General features: G+C 39.8%; 1 protein-coding gene across 5 annotated transcripts; it reads right to left on the bottom strand.

The window, feature by feature from the left end:
- Positions 1-93: 93 nt before the first annotated feature.
- fxr1 (fragile X mental retardation, autosomal homolog 1) lies at positions 94-11,937 on the bottom strand. Of its 5 annotated transcripts, none has more exons than XM_044044032.1 (18): positions 11,856-11,937; positions 10,152-10,204; positions 9,935-10,028; positions 9,465-9,536; positions 9,138-9,286; positions 8,850-8,943; positions 8,643-8,759; positions 8,220-8,390; positions 7,715-7,793; positions 7,397-7,506; positions 7,158-7,244; positions 5,434-5,659; positions 5,213-5,306; positions 5,003-5,127; positions 3,855-4,064; positions 3,358-3,435; positions 2,628-2,710; positions 94-1,987 (listed from the first exon to the last, which is right to left on the bottom strand). In XM_044044032.1, exons 1-18 carry the CDS (start codon positions 11,904-11,906, stop codon positions 1,739-1,741), a joined length of 2,142 nt encoding a protein of 713 aa, XP_043899967.1. In that variant the 5' UTR covers positions 11,907-11,937; the 3' UTR covers positions 94-1,738. The 5 variants fall into 5 exon arrangements, with proteins under 5 accessions (XP_043899967.1, XP_043899966.1, XP_043899965.1 ...); XM_044044031.1 differs by having other exon boundaries at positions 7,158-7,250; XM_044044030.1 differs by having other exon boundaries at positions 7,158-7,253.
- Between the last annotated feature and the right edge of the window lie 11,116 nt (positions 11,938-23,053).

The following is a 23,053-nucleotide window of genomic DNA, read 5'->3' on the forward strand; positions in this document are numbered from 1 at the left end:
AAAATCTCTATTGATAATTGTTGAGCTGCATTTAACTGAAAGGTACATTTTAATGTGCTGTTAGTTTTCATCAGAGCTCGACACAGCCGGGTCTTGGATCTACATGAAAGATCAAGTTTATTTAAGAACTACGTGCATACAAAACATATTGCACATCAACCAACCAGAATGATCCTTTAAAAAACATACTGGATGTCACAACACTCAGTAGTCCAAATTGTCATTTGTCTCTAAAGTAACCCCTAGGTGTCATGGTTTAGTGTAAAGAAAAAGAGCTTCTTGATTTTTTTGTTTTGTTTTTTTTTAAATACTGTACATTGTTTTAAATAAATAAACCAAATAAATCTTCCTATGTGGAACAGTCAGGACCAGTTTCCAGCCAGTCAGTCTGTGGAAGAATCAAAAGTGTCATCGTCATCAACTCGGCTTGGTTTTCCTGAAACATCTCAGCATAGTTCTGGTTTATTCCTGCTTCAATTAGAATTCTGTAAAATAAATACTGATTTCAAAAGACGACCATATATTTGATTCAATGATTATGTTCAATTTCTGGGAGGGCCTGGCATCACTGTCCCTTTTGTCATACTGAGATGTTTCTAGGAGACCCAGCAATGATGGCTACATCTCTGTCCAGCACTTAACAGTAACAGGTCAGTCTCCAAACTTGACTACAATCATTGTTTTAGACAAAAAAAAAAAAAAAAGACAGGGTTACATTTCAGTGCAAGAAAACAACTCTTCTAGTTTGTTTCATCTCCAGACACTCTATAATCACAATTCCTCTATGACCCAAGTGGTTGCATATTGAAAAACAAAGCAGCTAATGTCAAACTCCTCAACAGATATATATATTTATATATACTGTATATATAAAGGATAATTGGGCACAATTGCCCCACAAACATTAAGAATAGACACACCTGAATTTAAAAAGATTATGCCTCTGAAATCCTTTCTGGGACTCTCAGCGTTAACCTGCACCCGTCTACAGCTCGTCTGCTTCAACCGTGACGGACAAAAGGCAACCAAGTTAACAGAGAGGATCTCAGATGGTGTGCAGAGCCAGGCAACGACATGTTCAATCTACTCTCAAGGCACAACAGCTGATCACACGTATGTTAAACATACGGTACGTTGGGGTTTCCGACAAACCTGTCTGCACCGTGGTACTTGTTCATGCAGAACACTGAAGTTACAAACTACCTCAGATGGAACAAAAAAATGTTCTGACAAAAAAGGTCGTGGAAGCATCTTTTTCTGCGTACACCTCGTAAAATGGACTTTCATACGCTAAAACCCTGTGATATTAGTTAGACCAATAAAAACAGTACTGCTGCATTGACACCACATTATGGGTTTGAGTGGAGTCCCTGTCTGCGTTTGAAGTACTGTGTACAGTCCCACCTCTCAGTGAAGAGTGGACTGAAAGATACAGTTAAGAGGAGCTGTTAGTACGCATGTATGTGTGTGTGTATGATTGACTATCTTTGGCAAGCTCATACAGGAAGAACTATTGTATAAAATGTAATAAAGTGGAAGGTTGAACACGTGTTACTGTGAGTTTGGGTTCAGACCACAAAAACTTGAGCAGTGAAAGAGATTTCAAATATTTGAAAAGTAAAAAAAGGACAGTGCTTCGTGTCAAAGATGTTTCCCCAGGCTGCTTCAAAAGACAGGGACATTCAGTGCAGCCACAGAATCTCAAATATTTGAAATCATTTCCTTTGCCATGGTCTGCCTAGGAGACGCCGTTAACCACAAGCTGTGGGTCAGAGTCGTCGTATGACACGTGGGTCGGCCTCTTATTGGAAGACATGGGAGTTCTGTCCGTACTGTTGCCTTCACCGTTGGGAGCATCAGCATCGTCCACGTCATTGTTTTTGGAGCCGTTGGTGGCTGTGGTGTCCGTGGCAGGCTGCGGGCTGTGCTCGGCGATGGTGTCCACGGCAGGCTGCGGGCTGTGCTCAGCGATGGTGTCCACCTGACCCTGAAGAGAAAGGGAAACTTAGGATAAATAAGTTTTATAAAAAGGTCCATGGTACAAGGAATAGCACCATCTTAAGATGAGATTTCAAAGTGTAACAAACTGAGCTCTCTTTTTTAAAACAACTCTTCCTCTCAACTATTCTCTCCTCCTTCATTGGTACATGCATCAGGTTTATTGTTTTACCTGTTTGAATTGGAAGCTCACTCACACGCTCATCTTCTACCTACACATAAGGCCAAAGGCTTGGCTACACCCTTGACAGGTTGCTAGGCCATCACACTTGCGGTCATTTTAGAGTGTCCAATTTGCCTTATCCCCAAATCTGCATATTTTTTGACTGTGGGAGGAAACCCACACACACACACGGTAAAACATGCAAATTCCATTACGACCGGGTCGCAGACCCAAGTCTTATTGCTGCAAAGGCAAGAGTGCTAACCACTACACCTGCACTGGAAGCTGCTGCTGCTGCTTCAAAATGTAATGCACAAAATGCTGTAAAGCATGGCGGTGCAAGATGGTGAGATTTTTGAGATTATACAACACAAACATACTTATGGGTAGTATTTTCAAAAATAAGCCTTTCATGGAAGAGAACTTGTTCAAGTTAACTGCTAACTCATGACATTTGAATACTCACCACATCCTTGTTTTTCTTGGGTTCCTTGGAGTTCGTCTGTCTGCTCTGAGATTCAGCCCTGGATATGTAGTCGGCCACAGTCACTGCACAGACATTGGGACAATAATGTGAGAAGTACTGCTGAGCTTCTGACAGATGCTGCTCCAAGTTCAGATGTGACATATTTCACTGTACATTAGTTAAAAATACAAAACACTGGGAGCAAAAGCAGTCAGAGGAATATTCACACCTGTGCACACATCTTTTTTTTGTTTCAGAAAATTGTAAAAAGTTGGGAGAGTAAATCATGACTGTCAGAAAGAAGATGTTCACTCACTTAACTGAAGCACCACAATAAGGTTGTAGTTATGAAGGTTATTGGTGCAAGTGACAATACAAGTTGTACTTATTAGTAAACAGTTATAGTGCCGACAAAATACGAAAAATGCAGCTTGGTTACTCTGCAACAGTGTGACCTTATACAGCTAACTTTGTTAGATTCATGAGGCTGTTATGTTTATGCAGTAAACAGCATTTCTTTAAACCACAAACACTACAAGACACATATAATTATTGAGAGTTAGCCAAATAGAACAAACAATGACTATAAAAGAGTAAACATTAGATTTGAATGTTTTGGTTTAGTATGTTGGTGACATGTAGACAAAACGAGCCCTGAAGCACAAGTTATTCAGAAAAGCCATTCAGAGCATCGGCCGGGGTAAAACACACTGCAGGTTGCCATGGTTACCTGGCTGCCTCTCCTCAGGCAGGCGGAGGCGGCGACGCCGGCTACGGTTACGACGCTGAGGTTTAGCTTCTGAATCATCTAGGGGTGTTGGGTCATCACAGAGAGAGTGATTCTGGGCTTAAATTACTTCTTTCTTTTTTTTTTCATTTTCCTTTTGGAAATTATGCACTGCTCCACATTCCAGACTACTCTGGCCACTAACAACTGCCAGCTCTAAGAAAAAGAATTCAGAGCATCCTTGGAAAACAGTGTTCATTATTCTACTGAAGGCCTGTGTTTCACTACTACATTCTGAAAAATGTAAGGTGCACATTGACCTGTATTTTGCTGTGAAGTTTGTTTAATTATCTTTCCAAATGCTAAATCTGCATTGTATCTGTAATTTCTTACAGTTGGTCATATTGTATTTGTTTTCCTCTTGTGTAACCTTGTTAAGTGACATGCTACACAAATAAAGATGCAGAACATCATAATTATAAATCATGTGACCTCCATACCCATTCCATTTTCACTCATTGAAGCGTTGTCCGACTCGCTCATGCCATCCATCAGTGTGGCATCCTCGTCTGTCCTGCGCCTCCGAGACCTCCTCCGACGGTTTGCGGGCAAGTTGGACTCACTTGCGTCTGTATCGGCTGTCTGGTCTGTTTCCGTGTTTGTCTCCAAGACTGCATAGGCATGGTTGTCCTCATGGTCCTGAAGCCCTGCTGCAGAGTTATGGTTCCAAGACAGAAAAGGGATATAGACATGTTAAAACGCTACTAGGAAAACAGAAAAGTGTGTCTTTTTTCTCTTCAGCTCTATGTATTCTAAAGGCCCGTTTGCACTGGGACAAAAAATCCACTAACGACCGGCTTTGGTCTCATAGAGAAAAGGTGCAATGCCAATTTTCTTCTTGGTGAAATGACTCTGCAGTAGTCAGAGAAATGGAAACAACAGTAGCACCATGTTATGACATAATATGGAGGCAATGAAGTCTCCTTTGGTGATGTCTCCAAACATGTTAGCAACAAATACTATCATCTACATCACTGTGTAAACATCCCAGGCATCACTGCATTTGTTGAAGAAAAAGTTGAAGAAATGATTATTAACCACCAGTACGATGTTAAATCCTTACGATGTTTCAATGACCTCTGACTGTTAAAATATCACTTTATTAGTTTATCTAATAAGTAATTAGCGCATTCATTATTAAGTTATGCCCACACAGCTGACCACCTTTGAACTTTGACCACCAACGTCTATTCATTTTATCCTTGTTCCCAAGTGAATACTTGTGTCAGATTTGAAAGAAAATTCTTAAAGGCATTCCAAAGATATCATATCAAAGAAATCATCTTGTGATGTTTTGTGTCACATGAACAGTTCACAGCTTTACTCAGTGCAACGTCATTAAATATTAACTGGTGAGAACATAGTGAGTGGCATCCATACTGCTTTTAAAGGTTTACTTAATGTTTCCTGCACATTCGTGATAGCAAATGTGATACTTGAGGGGAAAAAAGGACACGGGCAAACATGTAAATTAGGAATTGGGGGAAAAAACAACTACCTCTTTTTGTGGCAAGTTTATTCATGTTTAAAAGAAAATTGCTTGTATGAGCTCCTTTTCAGGGAGAGAGTGGATAAAAGTATATTTTACCAGAGCTGTTGCTGTTGCTGTATCCTCTTCCACCTCTTCCCCTTCCTCCAGGTCCTCCACGGCCTCGGCCGGGTCCTGGCCTGCGGCGACCATCTCTCTGTGGCCGTGAGCCTCTCTCCCTGTCCCTGGAAGTTAGTTAGTTGAATTTTCAATGTCTTCCACTACAGTTGTGTGGACATTTAATAAATATTTATAAAAAAAGAAATTCACCGGTCCTGGTCCTCTCCTGCCAGTGACCAGTCACTGAGTTCATCCCTGCGCTCCGAATCAGTCTCAGAGGCATTGGACTGCTCCGAGTTGGTGCCTGATATCAAACAATAATTAAATGTTTAACAGATGCTAACATAATGAGGCACTGTTGCACAAAACACTTTAACACAATTTCTGGAAACATATAAGCTGATTTTATATATAATGTTAAAGGTGGGTACCATATCCAGTGTTATACCCGTGGCCTCTGCGTCCACGGCCGCGACTGTTGTAGGAGCGGCTGCCATGCGAGGTGGATGAAGAGGCATTGGCATTGCTCTCTGCATTATAACCACCTCCTCTCTCTCCTCGCTCTCCTCTCTCCCTGTCAGCTGGTCGGTGACCCTGGGTGATCTGACGCAACTGTTCATCGATCTGCATTCGCTCCAGACGAAGCTGCTCAACCTCCTGTGTGGGGGAAAAAAAAGAAATATGGAAAAAGGTTAAGTTTACAGGGACAGAAAATCTAAATGAAGCGAAAGCAAGAAACAATGTGTGATAATTAATCACATTAACGTTATTTTCATAAAGCTCAACACCGGATACACATGCATCACCATACACACATCTACATCACATCGGCTGTGAAACTCCACAATGTCCATCATACACAGTGCAAAACAAACACACATATAAAGCACCAATTGAAAATGAGAGCCTATGTTGAACATGAGAGCCGATGTTGAACAAAGAATTGAACTGCATCAAAACCAAACCTAATCATTCCCTAAGAAATTTCCTTATTGAATCAAATCGAAGCCCATGTATCGAGACACCTATGGAATCATCCTCTAAGAGAGAGCGAAGCACAACCCCTAAACACACCACAGAGCAATGACAACCCAAGTAAGAACAGTGCCATTCTTTCTTTTTGACAAAACATGCAGAAAAACACACAAATAGTGCATAAGCAATACAAACAGCTTGGGGTGAAACAAATTGCTGATGCAAATTGGTCAATGCTTAGAAAATTAGAGGACACATACCATATTAATGTATTTATACTGTTTTTATATGAATGCGCTTTGAACCAATTGAGGTCATATGTTAGTCACATTTTTGCACACAGACACTGGGCATGATCTGGATGAGTGTGGACATTTATTCAATTTATTCCCACTGGCACAGAACGCCACACGCCAACGCCTCACTTTTTCTCTACCAACATTAACTGAGCATGGTCCCTGACTTCTCGTGCTTCACACACACTGACCAGTGCCTCCCATTCTCAAACACAGTTCTGTGTCATAAAATGGAAAAAATTAAAGATTCTGGTAGTTTATGAAATATATATTCAAGATAAGCTGTAATACCTTTGTAGATTTGGTTTATTCTAAATTGTAATCGAAAAAATGACAGCTTATGTTGAACAAAGAATTGACCTGTATCAAATGTAATTGCTTCAAATCGAACCAAACCTAATCATTCCCTAAGAAATATCATTATTGAATCAAATCGAATCCCATGTATCGAGACACCTATGGAATCATCCTCTAAAAAGCACAACCCCTAAACACACCACAGAGCAATGACAACCCAAGTAAGAAAAGTGCCATTCTTTCTTTATCACTTGTTATCAGTCACCCAAACTCTCAAATACAAGTCCACCAAGAACACATTTCCACAAAATAATACTATGGGTGTGTGATGCTATATTTACATAATGCTAATGTAGTGGTTCTATGATCTGAGCTATCTGGTATACCCTGGTGTTCAACACAGCTTCTTTTATACATGCAGTTAAAACATATAAATCTCAAGCTTAAGAATTAAGTTATGCAGATCAAAACATGCATACCGGTTAACATGAAACAGGCTACCTGAAATTGCTGTGAATTAAGTCAGTGTCATCAATTCAGATCAACATATTGCATACATCACTCTCTCACACACGCACACAACTTACATTTAGGTAAGAGATGTGGTACTCAAGCAAGACCTGGACATTGCCAATGCTCTCCTTCGTACCAACAAAGGTGAAGGGGACCATTCCCTGCGTCAACAAAACACAAAAACACAGCCCACATGTTAGTACAGGACTGGAACATAATCACCTCATTTGTAAAGTGGTATGAAACAGGTGACACTCTGGTGATGCTCTACAAGTCACTTCAGAGGCAGTAAACACAGAAGTAGCAAGCTTACTTCTTGTCGGGGCTGTTTGGTGTCATTGTCTCCCTCTATCCTGACCCTCACCACACCAGACTTGTCCACAATCTCTTGGATGACCTTACCATTCTTACCGATCACTTTGCCTGGAGACACACAACAGGGGAACAGTTACAAATTCAAAAAGCTGATTTACTAGTCAAACTGAAAGAACTTAGGAGAAATAACTATATATGTATGTATATAACAAATTACCCTGTACAACTTATAACACATGGTACCAATCAACCCACTAGTCTGTGTCTAGTAAAGTATTTCGACACTCAAGATAGGAAAACATGCGGGTCTACATACCAACAAGGTTCCTTGGCACCTGGACAAAATCCTCTAGAAATTCTAGGTAGTTTCTGGCCTTTTTCACTGCCTCTGCTGTCTATACAAGTCAACACAAAAGATACTTCATCTTTTAAACTATTACACATTCAACTCACACACTGGCATAGTAAGCAATGTGAATATGTATCTTCCATTTATGATTAGAAACATATGCGCACACACTCCCACACACATACCAGCTTGTTTTGATACACGAGCAAGTTCAAATATTACATTACATTACATGTCATTTAGCAGACGCTTTTATCCAAAGCGACTTACAAAAGTGCATTTAAACATTTGGGTACAAATAAGAGCTAGAAGTAAGTAAGAGCTTCAAGTAGAACAAACTATGAAGTGCTAGTCATAAGTGCGATGTACAAGTTTGTACAAATGTACAAATATGTCCACACTATTCCTCCCAAGACTTATGATGTACTAAACAATGAAATAAACACTCTACACCACAAACACACTGCCATACCTCCCCATAAATCCTGAAAGTGCCAGTCTCCTCATCCAGTTCAATGGCAGTGACTCCTGGAACTTTCCGAGCTTGCTGAATGTTGCTACCGTGGCTGCCGATGGCCAGGCCCATCAGATCCAGTCTCACCGTGAACTCCTCCTGGAAGGACGACACCAGCTGCCTTGAGCTCTAAAAAATAGAATGATTTGTGGTTAAATTTTGGGGGGGGGATATATTAAAAAATACCAAATCATAGGAAGAAATTAAGTTTTTACTTTTAATTTCTCTGCATATCATTACATCATACTGTCAAACAAATCATACAATGCTCTTCTTATTATCATGGTGACCAACTGGCTGCCAAGGGTACTTGGCTGCCAATGTGACCTACCCTAAGTAGATAATCACAGAACCTAAACCATGGCATAATTATCAACTGACCTCCAGGTGTTTTGTAGCCTCCTGGTTGCGTGACATCAGCAGCAGCTTTGTCCTGAGGCTACGCAGATGCATGTCACTCAGCAAAGACACGCGTTTCACTGTTGACTCATTGGTGGACTAAAAACACACATGCAAACACATGTTGATGATGACTAAAAAAAGAAACAGATAATCACTATGCATTGACCATACAATGACTATAGTTACCACAATCACTAGCTGGCTGGTCTCGGGGCAGTATGTGATGCGACAGGCTCCCACAGCTTTCTTGAAATCCTTGTGGGCATTCTCACTCTGGCACCTATGATACATGATCCATTCAACACTTCAAATGTCAAACTTTATACTTAACAAATCCTTCATCTGACTTACAGCTTATAAAGAAATATAAAGCTCTCCATGTACTGATTATATGCACATCCTGCAATATACAGTACAAGCTATGTGTGTCACTGATGAAGCACATTATTGTTGGTGTAAATGTGATGTACATACGCTTCTTGTAGATCCTGAGGAACAGGGACAGTGCACTTGTGAAAGGTGTTCTTGGTGATGACCTTGTTGGTGTTTACTGGACGCAGGCGCTCAAAGGTCACTATCTCGTTGTAGGTGGCATCACAGGCCGCATACTCAATGACATAGAACTGGAAATACAGACAATTTCATTGTGTGGAATAAATAAAAATAATAATTTCAGCATGTAGAGTAAGGCAGGAATAATAAGGTGACACAGGTGATTAAATAGGATATTGTAAGAATGTATCCTTGACAAATATTTAGTCTGCAGTCCACAAATCTGTCATTATATAGAGTACTACTCACATCTCCCTTCATCATGCGGACTTTAGCCAGCCACCAACCACAAGGCTCCTGTTCATTGGCTCTGGACAAGATCTGCCAGGTGATCAAGACAAAGTACAACATCAATAGAAAGCAAAGAGTAAGGAAAGACTAATGGCATATTTCCACAAGTGACTTGTGACTTTACACAAGACTCCTGGTAGTTGTTGGAGATAAACCCACATTTTTAGGATTGTTAAGTAGTTTTAACCGATCTACAGTTCGGCTTGATTTCTGTGGGACATCTCTTCCTGTGCCGGCAGTCCAATCATCGCATAGTACCTACTCAGCATACTTTTGGAACCTCGCCGGAGCAGGTACTAAAGATAGTACCTGGTACCAGGTACCATGCTAGTGGAAAAGCTACTTAAACCGTGCCGTGGCGAGGCGAGTACAGCCGGTGGAAATACGCCATAAGGAAAACAAGAGTGATGTGTGTTTGTCTTCCTAACCTCCACCTCCTCGCCCTCTCCAATGTCCTTCTTGGCATCAGGGGGTGGTAACAAGCGGACATCACTGAAGGGCACCTGGCGTTCTGGCTGCCAACTGAAATAATGACAGTAAAATCATACTTGGTTAAAATACGGTGGTTTCTTTGATTGTTTGTATCTATTTAAACTTGCCGTATTTTATCACTGTAGCTGGAACACAATAAGAAGGAAAACTCACTTGTTCTCAAAGGCAATGGTGAGAGAGTCATCATGGATGTCTTTGACAGAGCCCTGCAGGACAAAGACAGAGACAAGTGTGAGCACATACAGAATGACGTGATGCATGACAAATGAAGAGCAACATATTTATGTTAGACCGAAGGAAGACGGGCCAAAGAAATAATTTACACATGATAAAGAGAGCAGCATGAATGACATGAATGACTGATGTCTACAATCAAGCCATTGTTTATTGTCAGAGTAACAAATTTGGCATTCTGTTACAAATATCAAGTACGAATGCTCTGCGCACCAAAAATCAGTCACATCATATTTATGAGGGAAAAGTAACAAATCAAAATATCAAAAACTGAGCACATGAACTGAAATCATGCGCATGGCTAAGTTGACAAAACTGAGGAGCAGGGGAATCTGCAGTGGTATTCCAAGCGTACTGTCTTAGTTTAAGCCAAATCTAGCATACCGAAAACGAGTTGACTGGTATTTGTAATTCCAGAGCACACTGTTCCAAGCCTGCAGCACAAGAAAAGCTTAATACATTCTTGACTACTCACTTGTACACATAATTAATTAAATGCTGTTGTTTGGTCATGTAAATAAATCAGTTTTCATAATTTATTCTGTAATGTGAAAATCCTCATTTATTTAATCTATAAAAAGACAAGCAACTTTTTGAAATTTCAAAATTATCTATTGATTATGAAACTAATCACTAGGTTCAGCTCTTGACCGCACTTCATCTGGACCAGTGATTCCTTTCTCATTCTTAGTTTGCAAATCAGTTCAAAACAATGATTATGTGAAGCAATTTCAGCCAGTCCTGCAGAAAAACAACAAAAACAATGGTCACTGAATGGCATGGGAAACCATAAAAACAGTAAAATAAGGGGGCCTCCTTCATCGATTACGAAAGAAAGAATAAAAGCGACGAGAGAAAGAGAGAGGAAGACGGGAGTTGAAGGAAGAGAGGAGACCATGGACAGCAGGATTTAAAAATAGCATGAGAGTCTATGGTATCAATGACCCTCTACTGCCGAGCCAGTTGGTCAGGATTTCAGGATTGACAAGGAACAGCTGTCTCAAACACACACGCATAGAAAAAAAATAGCTCGGGCATGATGTGGTATCAAATAATAGACAGTGACAGGCAGACAGGCGTGTTAGAGGGACAAAAACACCGTCATTACTACCTTTATTACCCCTTACGTGTCGCATACTTTACTGAGATATGCATGTAGTCCGACTCGGAGGTGTTAAGATGTCTGATATGTGTGTTATACAAGCCAGGAAACCGAATAAATCACGCAGTTTGTCACAAATAAACACACTCACTCTAACCCTATCTAGCAACCTGGCTAACTTTCGCCTCTGCGAAGCAGCGACCAAAACGTCAAAGCAACATACGCATATCTTATACGTAAACATATGTGTAATATTTCACTTATCCATAAGACATCGTGTGCGTGTGTACGTGTGGCTGAGTTTAAAGAAATATTGCTAAAACTTGACACAAGACTGGCCAGCGATGCTAGCTTAGCATGCTAACCCTGGCTAGCATTGCTAGTGCGAGCTAACGGAAGGCAATTAAGAGGTTTCGGAGCGATTCGGAACACGCCGCCGTTTTCCGCGAGGCTTAGACCAATATGTTGCATCTCTTGGCGGGCTTTCGTTGCAGAAGCTGAGCACACACGCCAATATTTACCTTATAAAAAGCCCCGTTGGAGCCCCGGACCTCCACCGCCAGTTCTTCCATATTGGACACGCAAAGGATGCTGGGACGACAGGTGCTCCTTACAGCATCAGAGAAGAGTGGGCAGGTGAGACGTGACGTAACTGAAGCTGCTGCTGGGCAATAATGCAGTAATGTCAATAATGTCCTCATTAGCTGAGCACATTTGCAGCTCCAACTGAAGTGAAGACATGTAAGGAAAACATTTAATTAAATGCAAATAATATGAAAGTAAAATATGAAGAAAAAACGATTTTTCTTATTTAAGTGTCAGAGCACAAACATAGTGATAACACAGCAAATGCAGTAAATCCACTTAAGTATTATAGTGTGTATACATTTTAAAATGATGTTATAAACATGTCATTATATTTGTTTTTACACCCCCCTACATCAGGGGTCTCAAACTCAAATGACCTGGGGGCCACTATGTCTCTAGTCTGGCCAGTAGAGGCCAATTAAGTGAAAAAAACGGTTTAATAAATAAATAATGTTTGGTATGAATGGGTAAGAGGAGTTTAAAATGATACCTTTGTCCCCATGATACCTCCACTGTCCCCTTGACCCAGTGGAGGTGGTGGGAGAGAGGAGAATGGCTACCAATCTGTCATCTCTGATGGACAATCTCTCCCACCCCCTGCAGGACACCATCACAGCACTGAGCAGCTCCTTCAGTAACAGACTGAAACATCCTAAATGTCTGAAGGAGCGTTATCGCAGGTCGTTCCTCCCTGCAGCTGTTAGACTGTACAATAAGCACTGCTCTCAGTCAACCACACATAACCAGGCTCCTCATTCCTCCCTTCCACGTGCAATATACTGTACATTTTCACAAGTGCAATATATTTATATAATTTCCCACGTTCAACCTTTGTTTATTTATACTGTAAATTTCAAGTCCATACTCAGCAAACTGTCCAAAAACATGCAATGTGGGGATTAGGTGAATTGGACACTCTAAATTGACTGTAGGAGTGAATGTGAGAGTGAATGGTTGTTTGTCTCTAGCTGTGGGTGGCCCTGCGATGGACTGGCGAACTGTCCAGGGTGTACCCCGCCCATCGCCCGATGTAGCTGAGATTGGCACAGCACCCCCCGCGACCCTCTGGTGGAGGATAAAGCGGTAGATGATGACTGACTGACTCTGCAAACTGTCAATAATGTACATTCTACATTCTATTTTAACTCATCGTTTTGGTAATGCATGTTTATTATATATTATCTTTATGCTAACTGTCTTTGCTGCTGTAACAATGTGAATTTCCCCACAGCAGGACAAATACCCCATATTATTTATTTATTTAGTATACCTCATTTTGGTATGGAACTTTGTATACAATTCATGATATTTATGATGCAAGATCTTTAAATTTCAAAAAACATTTTGTTTGTGGTGGGTGGGTGGGAGACGTGAAATAGATTAAATAAATAAGTTTATCTGATTGTTCAGCTTCTTAAATGTAAAGAAATCATTAAAGCTGAATAACAACAAGACATTTGAGAACATGCAGTTCCAGGTTTGGTAAACACATTGATCAACATTTTCTGACATTTTATGGCCCAAACAAGTACTTGATCAATCGAGAAAAATAATCAACTGATTAATCTATTATGAATATAATCACTAGTTGCAGCTCTGAACCCTATATTTGATTTTCTGTGAAGCATTTTAGTCGCTCTGCTCTATATCTTACAGGTGTGTGGATTTGGTCCAGTGATTCCTTTCAAATGCAAGTCAGTTGAAAAAAGATGATATGTGAAGCAATGTCATGTCTTGCAGAATGTAGAACCATAAAAAACTGTAAAATGTATTGTGAACATAAAACCAGTGGGGGGGAAAAAATGATGGACGCCTAATAAATTATGAATGATAACCTATAAATGATTAATTATTTATTAATGTTTTAATAACAACCTTTGTTTACATTTGGCAAACAGATACTGATAAGACTGTACAGTGTTCAGTCCACGAGACAGAAAACAGCCTCTGCCTCATGTTTTACAAACAGCCACTGTGACATCTAGTGGCCAACTGTGACCTTTACTGCTTTCTGCTTCACACAGGGAAAAAGACACAGATGTGGCTCCACCATGAGACAACACCAAATACACTACAACGCATGGATGTGTAAATAAACTTGAAAAAGTTATATCTGTGGAAATACAACGTATTTACAATTGATTACTGTAAAATCAGTGAATCAATTTTTGATTTGGTCAATCAAAAAGTCCTTGTTTAGGCACAAATGTAAAAAAATAAAATAAACAATAATAATAATTACAAATTACTACACAAGGGCAACATCGGAATTTAGACAGCTGTAAAAGGCTCCAAAATGACGGGTCCTTAAACATACAGATTATTGCATGAATATTACTTACTCTATTAGGTATAATATATATTTATTATAAGCGTGATGCTGTGAAACATTTTCAGCCGGTAATGTCTATATTTTCTGTTATGATTAGGAATTTTTATGGAACCTTAATATGTGTTGATTAATAATTCCGGTATGAAATGATTGAAAGAATGTGCTGTGCAGCAACAGCATAATTTAAAGTGCTTTAAAAGAGCTCAGTCTTAGAATATGAGAATAGAAATCCTGGTTTTGAACCTGGATTTAATCCATCAGATTTAATGAGATGCAGACTGTGTGTGTGTGTGTGTGTGCTTGATCTTGTATGTGTGTCTTTGTGAGGGCCAAGAGATGTATAAACCATAGGGAGTGAGGACATTATTTTAGGAAAGTGAGAACAGTTTAGCTGGTCCTCAAAACTGCAGTTGGATGGTTAAGGTTAGGGTAAAGGGATAGGGGATGCAGTATGTCCATGAGGGTCCTGCGACTGTTGTTCAAACATGTGTGTATTTGTTGCCTCTTTAGGACTTTGTCTAAACACTTACATTGTCAGGACCAGGAGCCCTTAATTGGTTAAGTTTAGGGCTAAGATTTAAATTGTGGTCGAGGGATAAGTGTCCTTAAAATTATGACTGCACAAACCTCTGTGTGTGGTTGTATTTATATATGTGTGAGGACATTTTGATCTTGTGGGGAAATTAAAGGCTTTTTCAGGGTTAAGACCTGGTTTTAGGGTAAGGGGTTAGAATTAGGCAGTGAGTTGTGATGGTTAAGGTAAGGGGCTAAGGAATGCATTATGTCTATGAGGGTCCTCTGTGGATGCTGCACAAACATGTATATATTTGTTGCCTCTTTAGGACTTTGTCTAGCATAAACACTTACCTTGTCAGGAGCAGGAGCCCTTAACTTTAAAGGGTTGAGAATGAGTCACTTTGTTGTAAAGGTTAAGGTTAGGGGAAAGGGGGCTAGGGAATGCATTATGTCTATGGGGTGTCCACACTAAGATATAAAACAAGTTTGTGTGTGTGTGTGTGTGTGTGTGTGTGTGCGTGTAGCGCTCTGTGGTGAAAATGCCTGCTTTGAAGACATTACCACAGAGCCTCACAGTCTGCCCTGATAGTCCGTCCTCCACGTTCTGATTCAAACCAGTTTACCAATTCCATTATGCTAAGCCCGAACACTGGTTTGGGGGGAAATGATGAACGATTATGTGAAACACATAATCTCCATGCTGCACCATCACTGCAATATGACAGCCAAATTTCATTCATCCTATCCAATTTCTTTCCTTATTTAAGGGAAGAAAATTACTGGTCCCAGTAATCAGATATGTAGCGAGGGGCTGTGTGCAAGAGTTAAGCCCACTCCCATTAGGCTTTTTGCTCACACACACACACATGTGGGAAGACAGATACACATGTTCCACATGTCTGACCCTCCTCATTTCTCACATCCCCTTTCACCCACTTCAAGGACTATTATTTGGCCTTGATATATTCTCCACAACATGAGGCGTTAGCGATGCCAGTTTGAAACATACTGTCCCTTAAGTGGTTTAGAGAGTTCTGTCTCACACACACACACACACACACACACACACACACACCCTCCACAAAACATGTTTTTTTATGTTAAAAGAAATTAGGCCAAATTAGGTAAGAATGCAATTTTGTCATCCTAACCGGAGCTAATGGTGAGACATTGTGTGACATGGATGGAAACTCATTCCCACTTCTTTCTCTCTCTCTCTGCGTCTCGGCGGAGCCCGAAATCACAAGCACAAACTGCTGAATTAAACACTGTGTAATTTATTGCTAATACCCTCCTGGTATTATAGGCTCTTACAAACACACAGAGGTGTATTGAGCCTATGACTGTTTGTTCTCATACACACACGTCCAATTTCCCTCCCCAATTGCCAATGCATTATAGATGTAATTGAAAATTAGCTGTACATCTTTTTCTCTTTTTTTTCTCCCCCTCAGAGGGTAATTTATGAGTCCTCATTGTTCCCGCGTGACACCTCCAGGACCTGTTTCTAACAAGGAGCTCCTGGAGCACCACGAGGCTTTCTGCACAAACCCAGACCCCCGCAGTACTCTTTCTGCTTTGTCACTAATTGTGGCCTCCTCTCCACTGAATTGTGATTTGGGTAAAAGAGCTTGTTGGCTGGACGCGATGAAGCTGCTGGTGACGTTCTCACCATTATCAAAGATACTCTTGATCTTTTCAAAAGCAGGAAATAGATTTCTCTCTCTCTCTCTCTCTCTCTCTCCCCCCTGTTCAATCACACAGGGGGTGTTGGTGTGTGTGTGTGTGTGTGTGGGGGGTGTACAATGCGTCCATTAGTTCTTCATTAAAGCAAGATTAAATTGCACCTCAAATCACATCTGCCTTTTCTAGAGTAAAGGGTGACAGTTTTAGGGCCAAAACTAATTACTAGTGCCAATGAATGAGAGAGGAAAACAGGGCTGTTTTTACATGAGATAGTGTGGCCTGTCATTATATTCAGACTAATTCCACTCTGCCTGCTCCCTTAATGAGACCAGAGCGTCCTCATCTCCTCTCTGCCTCTCTGTATCTGCTCGTGCTCCAAATGTATAATTTTGATAGCACTTGGAGTTCGCATTAATTAATTTTTCTGCGAAACAAGTGCCAAATCTGTGATGTTCGGAATTATCATTTGCAGAGAAAGGAAAGAAAGGACAGACAGACAGACAGACAGACAGACAGACGTGTGGACAAACGGACAGACAGACACTTACTGAAGCAGTGACAGAGACTAAAAGTGGGACAAACTTCACACTTCTTTTAAGTTTATGATATGACGTTACATTGCGTGTTTATGTTTGGCGTCCTCACAAAGTCAAACTCAGGGGACATAACGTTACGTAATACTTAAATTTAGCCTTTAATATAGTCAACAAATTCTAAAACATTAGTTTTAGGGTGTGCTCTCTCTCTCTTTGAAATGTAATTTCTTTGGGTTTTGACCTGTTGTTTAACTCCAAGGCCATGGTTCGCAAACTGTGGTACGTGTAGCACCAGTGGTACACGAGCTTCCTCTGGTGGTACTGGTGGAGGAACATCATAAATACTGTTCTACTGTATAAACCAGGGATTTGACTGGAGTGAATAAATATAAATTATATATAATAAGGTGCTGTATTATATACATTTAATATTAATAATTTGAGTCACCTTATCTCTCGTTTCCATCTTAATCTAATTTCTCTACACCAGTGTGTGAAGTATATGTGAGGGAGAGGAGGATGATGAGAGAGCAAATTATCTTATTGGGAATAAAACTTTGCTCGACCTATTTACACCATTGTATTTTAACATTGGTGACGGTGTTACTTCAAGAGCTTGATATTTTCTCAGGTGGTTGTTGGTATAAAAAAGTTTGAGAACCACAACTCTCGGGCATTTGAAGAGTTTAACTTCAGCTAAAAACTCTTCATTTAGTTGATAGACAAAGTGACTAATTGGTCAGAGATATTGACCCTCAATGACCACTTTATTAGGTACACCTGTTTAATTTCTTGTCGTCATGGTTAAGACGACCTGTTGAAGTTCAAACCAAGCATCAGAATGGAGAAGAAAAGATTGTTTTCATGCACAATTATCTCTACAGTTTAAAAAAGATATCAGAGATGCCAGAGGTCAGACAACCCAACTGGTTTGAGATGACAGAAAATCACTTATTACAACCAAGGTCCACAAAAAAAAGTCTCTAAACACATCAAAGTGAAGCAGACCACATTGTCCACTTTATTAGGTACACCTCATACCTGAAATGAAGTGACATCCAACATCCAACAGCTACACTCATATCTGTTTTTCCACTAATTTTAAGTCATGTCACATCACATTAATGTGACAGGATCCTCTGTAGTTCTGAGGGAGACGAAGCAACACTCCACAACACTATTTGTACAAAATATCACAGCCTTTTAGCTGCGGGACGCTCGTGTTTGTTGGCACCATTGTGGCAAGATGTTTTTGGTTAGATGTGACACAAACAGATTCTTGCTCTAAAAGGATGTGAATAATAGAGTTTGGCAGTGCCATTGTCGTGAGCACCTACACTACCATTAGTATTTTTGTCTCCATGGATAAGCAGCTTCTTGGTCATTTTTATGAGCTGCTGTGTCATGTACATGTTTTGCTCTTTTTGAGTTATTATCAAAAAACAAACAAAAACAACACTAGTAGGTCCAAGACGGTGTGCAGTTTACTTTGTAAAGCAGCTTCCTTTCCAATTATTGTTGTTCACCCATCAGCTGTTTACTGAGAAAGAGGCAAGTATACACTTTAACCCTGAGAACACAGAGCATTTTGGCACATTTTCAGCACAACCTATCAAAAAATTAATTTCACCAACTCTATAAACACACCTGAGCAAAATGTACTCAAAATGTTTAAAATTGGATTGAATTTGTGAAGTTTGGAAATATGTCACAGTTCAAAGTTCACAAAAAGAAAAGAAAAACACATTTTGTGACTTCTGCACAAATATTGGTATACTTTATATCACTACTAAAAGTGCGACATAAAATGAATCATAACTTTGACTAGAGGTGAATCTGTTACTCGATTAATTATTCAAACAATATTTCTGATTGTTTTAGCTTCTTAAATGTGAATATGTTCTGGTTTCTTTGCTCCATATAACAAATGAAAAGTGAATCATTTTGGACGAACGCTTGAGAACATCATCATTTCTAGGTTTGACAAATATTGATCAACGTTTTTTTAACGATTACTCAATTAATCGACTAAAAAATAATCGTTAGTTGCAGCTTTAACTTTGACTCAAAACCAAAATAATTTAAAGCTTGAATATGTGACCTATAAACACACACGCCCAGGATGTCCATATAAGGAGTTGTGTATTATTCCCACAGCAAATTACCACGGGTGCACCTGCGGCACAGATCTGTGCCGTGTAAGCACTAAGGGTTAAAAGCACCCTTTTTTTTCTTACAGCAACATTTGAATGTTATATTAATGCACCGCTCCTCGCTCCTCTCCTCTCAGATCGACACACTCTCCTCTTCCTGTGCTTGAGGTTGAGGGTGGTTAGATTAGTGTAAGAGCTGAGAGCAGCCAAGTCTCACAAACAGGATTTATCATGTTGTCTCACAGCAGAAGTAGCAGCAGCAGCAGCAGCAGCAGCAGCGTAAGCACAGCCTGTTGGATCATCACATGGGGGCTGATGATGAGACGCGGCTACATAACGCGCTTAGAGCAGATCCACTGCGATTTGCAGAGACAGGAGAAGTGCAGAGTACACCAACTTAACGTGTGCATGTTTGTTCCCGCGCGAGCAAAGTTGAGATGTTGGCATCTTTAAATGAGTCAACAATGTTTGCGAAAGCTTTACCTCGACACTGTGTGTAAATCTTTTAATGCACGTTACAGGCTTTTCAGAGTTGCCGGCTGATTAGCCCTCTCAAGGCGATTTTTAGCCGTCCTTAAAACATTTTTTTTCTTACATACAGTGCATATTTTTTCGCCCCCTCCCTCACAAGGTACCAAACCTCCTTTCCTTGCAAAAAAATATATATGCACTAGCACTAATTTTTTTAAGCAGAGGAATCACCCCACTGGTTTCTGCTGAAGTGAGATTTGGCTGCAGAGACCGCGTTGGTTCCAGAAATTCAAACCTCATACCATTCCAGCCTGGGCTTATCCTAAGCTTGTTAGTATGTGTGATGCCGGCACTGATAGGGACCTTCTACATTACCATAACGCTGCTGAATTAACTATGATCTTCTCTCTGCACTGGGAAGAAAACCTGGTCCACACAAGTTTTGCAATATGCTGTGCAGGATATTATGATAACATGCTATAATAAATGTTTATAATCTACTTAGAATAGGACCCAGGGTTCAAATATGTTTCTATATTAGGCTTATTAAGGCTCCCACAGATTTTCTGTTCCTCCATCAGAATGGGCGAGAGGAATATGCAGACTTTGGGAAAAAGAAATAAAGGGCTTGAGAGTTGATGATTAATTTGAGCGGGGATTGTGCAGAGATGCATCACAGCAGGGAGTTTTAAGACGCACCAAAACACAACTGCTAAAGACGCCGAGGACAACGTATCTGCACTTTTATACATCTCATTCACGACTCTTAGCGAGTTTTATTTTACACCTCATTCTCGTAGATGAAATCAATCTTCATACTTTTGTTTAAACCAAAGATATCATTTGTACATCGCAATTATAGTCACTTAACAGTGAAACTATCATGACGAGGATTAAAAACATTCATTTATTGGCCCAATGACCCTCATTTTCAACGCCAAACAACGAAACAAATAAAACCAGGCAGCAAAAAGAGAAATAAAACCAGACACACAATCATACAGAACAAAAAAAAATGTTTTTATTCAGTGGGTAACTCCTTAACATACAGTTTCTTCCTTTAAAGTGCCATTACAACTAATCTAAATCAACATTTATATGAAATGTTTTGGTTTGTTTTAACAAACGTTGTAGAAAACAATCATTTTCATAGTGTATTTGTTTAAGTGATTTGTTTTTAAATGTTGCATGATTCTTTTATACCTGCTTAACATACAGTTTCTTCCTTTTAAGTACCTTTACGTTTTAAGAAATGATCTAATTCAATAATTTATTTACAGTACTGGTTTGTTTCAACTCTGACACTTATTGTATTAAAATTCAGCCTGTCATATTATATACTTTTGTACCGTTCATGTTTTTCTCTTCCAGAGAAGATTGAGCAGAGCAGGGCTAACTTTTTCCCCCGTAACTTTCAGTCTATGAGCTAAGCTAAATGTGTGTTTATTCAACATTTATATCAAAGGTTTTAGTTTGTTTCAACTGCAAAAGTTGTAGAAAATAATCATTTTCATTGCTTATTTCATAGCTTTAAGTGATTTTTCTTTAACCAGGAAACATACTTTCCTCTGTGTTGAATAATTTTTTACCTTCAATTATCATACTATAACTTCCAAGTACCTTTAATTCTTTTTAAAAAAATTATCTAATTCAACATTTATATAGAAATATATCGGTTTGTTTTCAACTGTATCAAAATCATGTTCTATATTTTTGTAATGTTCACTTTTGTCTCTTCTAGAGTTTGATGAGAGGACTGAACAGAGCAGGGCTAATGGGTTTCTTCGCCCCTTAACTCTCAGTCTTTGAGCCGAGCTAACATGTGAGTGCGGCGTCAGTCGTCTCATGAGCTCGACATCACAGACTGATGCTTCATTCAAAATTAAAAACACTGCAAAAGAAAAAAACATGACCTAAAGCTCTAGTGTGCGTGCAAATAGGTGAAAAACCAGTCAGTGCAGCAGCTAAAAGTCGCCCTGTGACCTCCGCACAAACACCACATAATGTAAGGCCTCAACACAGCGGAGAGACGCATTAGACGATACACTCCTAAAGGATCCTTATTATAACGCTGGTCTTACTTTTTGATAAACAGTAATTTGGTGTCATGGACGACAGTAGGGAGTGAATGGGACTTGTCTGTCTGTGACTCCCCCCCTCTCCCTCTTGTGTTGACACATATACATATCACACAGCGGGATTAGCATGACGGTGACTGTAACAAACCTCAAAAAAAAAAAAATGAAAAGAAAAGAAAGAATGGTGTGTGTGGTGGTGGTGTGGGGTTGGGGGGGGGAGTGAAAGCAGCCTATTCTATAGTGGAGGTGCCCAGCCAGAAAATAGCATACTTAGACAACAATGGCGTGGTAAGTACCTTAGCAAGGATCAGAGCTGGCAGAGTGAAACACATTACAAAACAATGGCTGACTGCCTGCCTGCTTGGCTGCCTGTCAGGAGCTGCCATGAGCTGCCATGCTGTTATTTGTCAGGGGAGAGAAAAGAAGACAGAGACACACCACATCATCATCATCATCATCATCATCATCATCACTGCCGTCGTCGGCATCAGCGTAAACACGGGTGTGAATGACTGGTCACAGCGAGTCTAATCCGGCCTGCAGACGCACTGCAGCTCCCATCATCCCCCTCTGGAAGAGTATAGTGTGTGTGTGTGTGTGTGTGTGACACATGATAACAACGAGGATGTGGATGTAAAGGTGACAGGAAGTGTGGATTTTACTTCAGTGTGGTTTGATCTTGAGATTAAGTGTCTCACTTGTTTTTGTTTGTCCTATGTAACTGAGAGTGGAGCTTTAACCAATTACTCGATTAATTTTTGATTAATCAGTTTGAAGCTTTTTTCGTGATTAAAACAAGATTTCTGAGTGTTTCAGCTTCTTAAATGTGAATATACTCTGCACTCTTTGCCCAAAGTTAATCGCTTTAGTTCGAGAACATCTTCATTTCCAGGTTTGACACTGATCAACGTTTTTTGAAACATTTTCTGACATTTTATAGACCAAACGATGACTCGATTAATCGATTATGAAAATAATCGTTAGTTGCAGCTCTAATTGAGCGTGGCAATGATGATTTTGACATGTGAATTTAAAAAACCCCCATAGATTATAGATATAAAAGTTGCTGAAATATAGTTATAACTTATGACTTTAAGTGAGTGTTTAAGAAGGAAAAATACTTTCCAAAATCCCATTTCATAATGACCCCCAAACATTAACAAAGAATTCAGGGGAATATTGCTGCAAAACTGATAAAAAAACTGACACAAAATCATACAAAACAGCTATAACACAATCATACAAAAGAGTAAAATCACAATCACAAACACAATAGAAATAGCCTTGATCAAACAGGAAACAGTAAAATGTTTATTATTCAGTTAGTAACAGTTTCTTCCTTTAAAGTCAGATTAAAAT

Source organism: Solea senegalensis, linkage group LG14, assembly GCF_019176455.1.
Source record: "Solea senegalensis isolate Sse05_10M linkage group LG14, IFAPA_SoseM_1, whole genome shotgun sequence".
In the NCBI taxonomy this organism is placed as follows: Eukaryota; Metazoa; Chordata; class Actinopteri; order Pleuronectiformes; family Soleidae; genus Solea; species Solea senegalensis.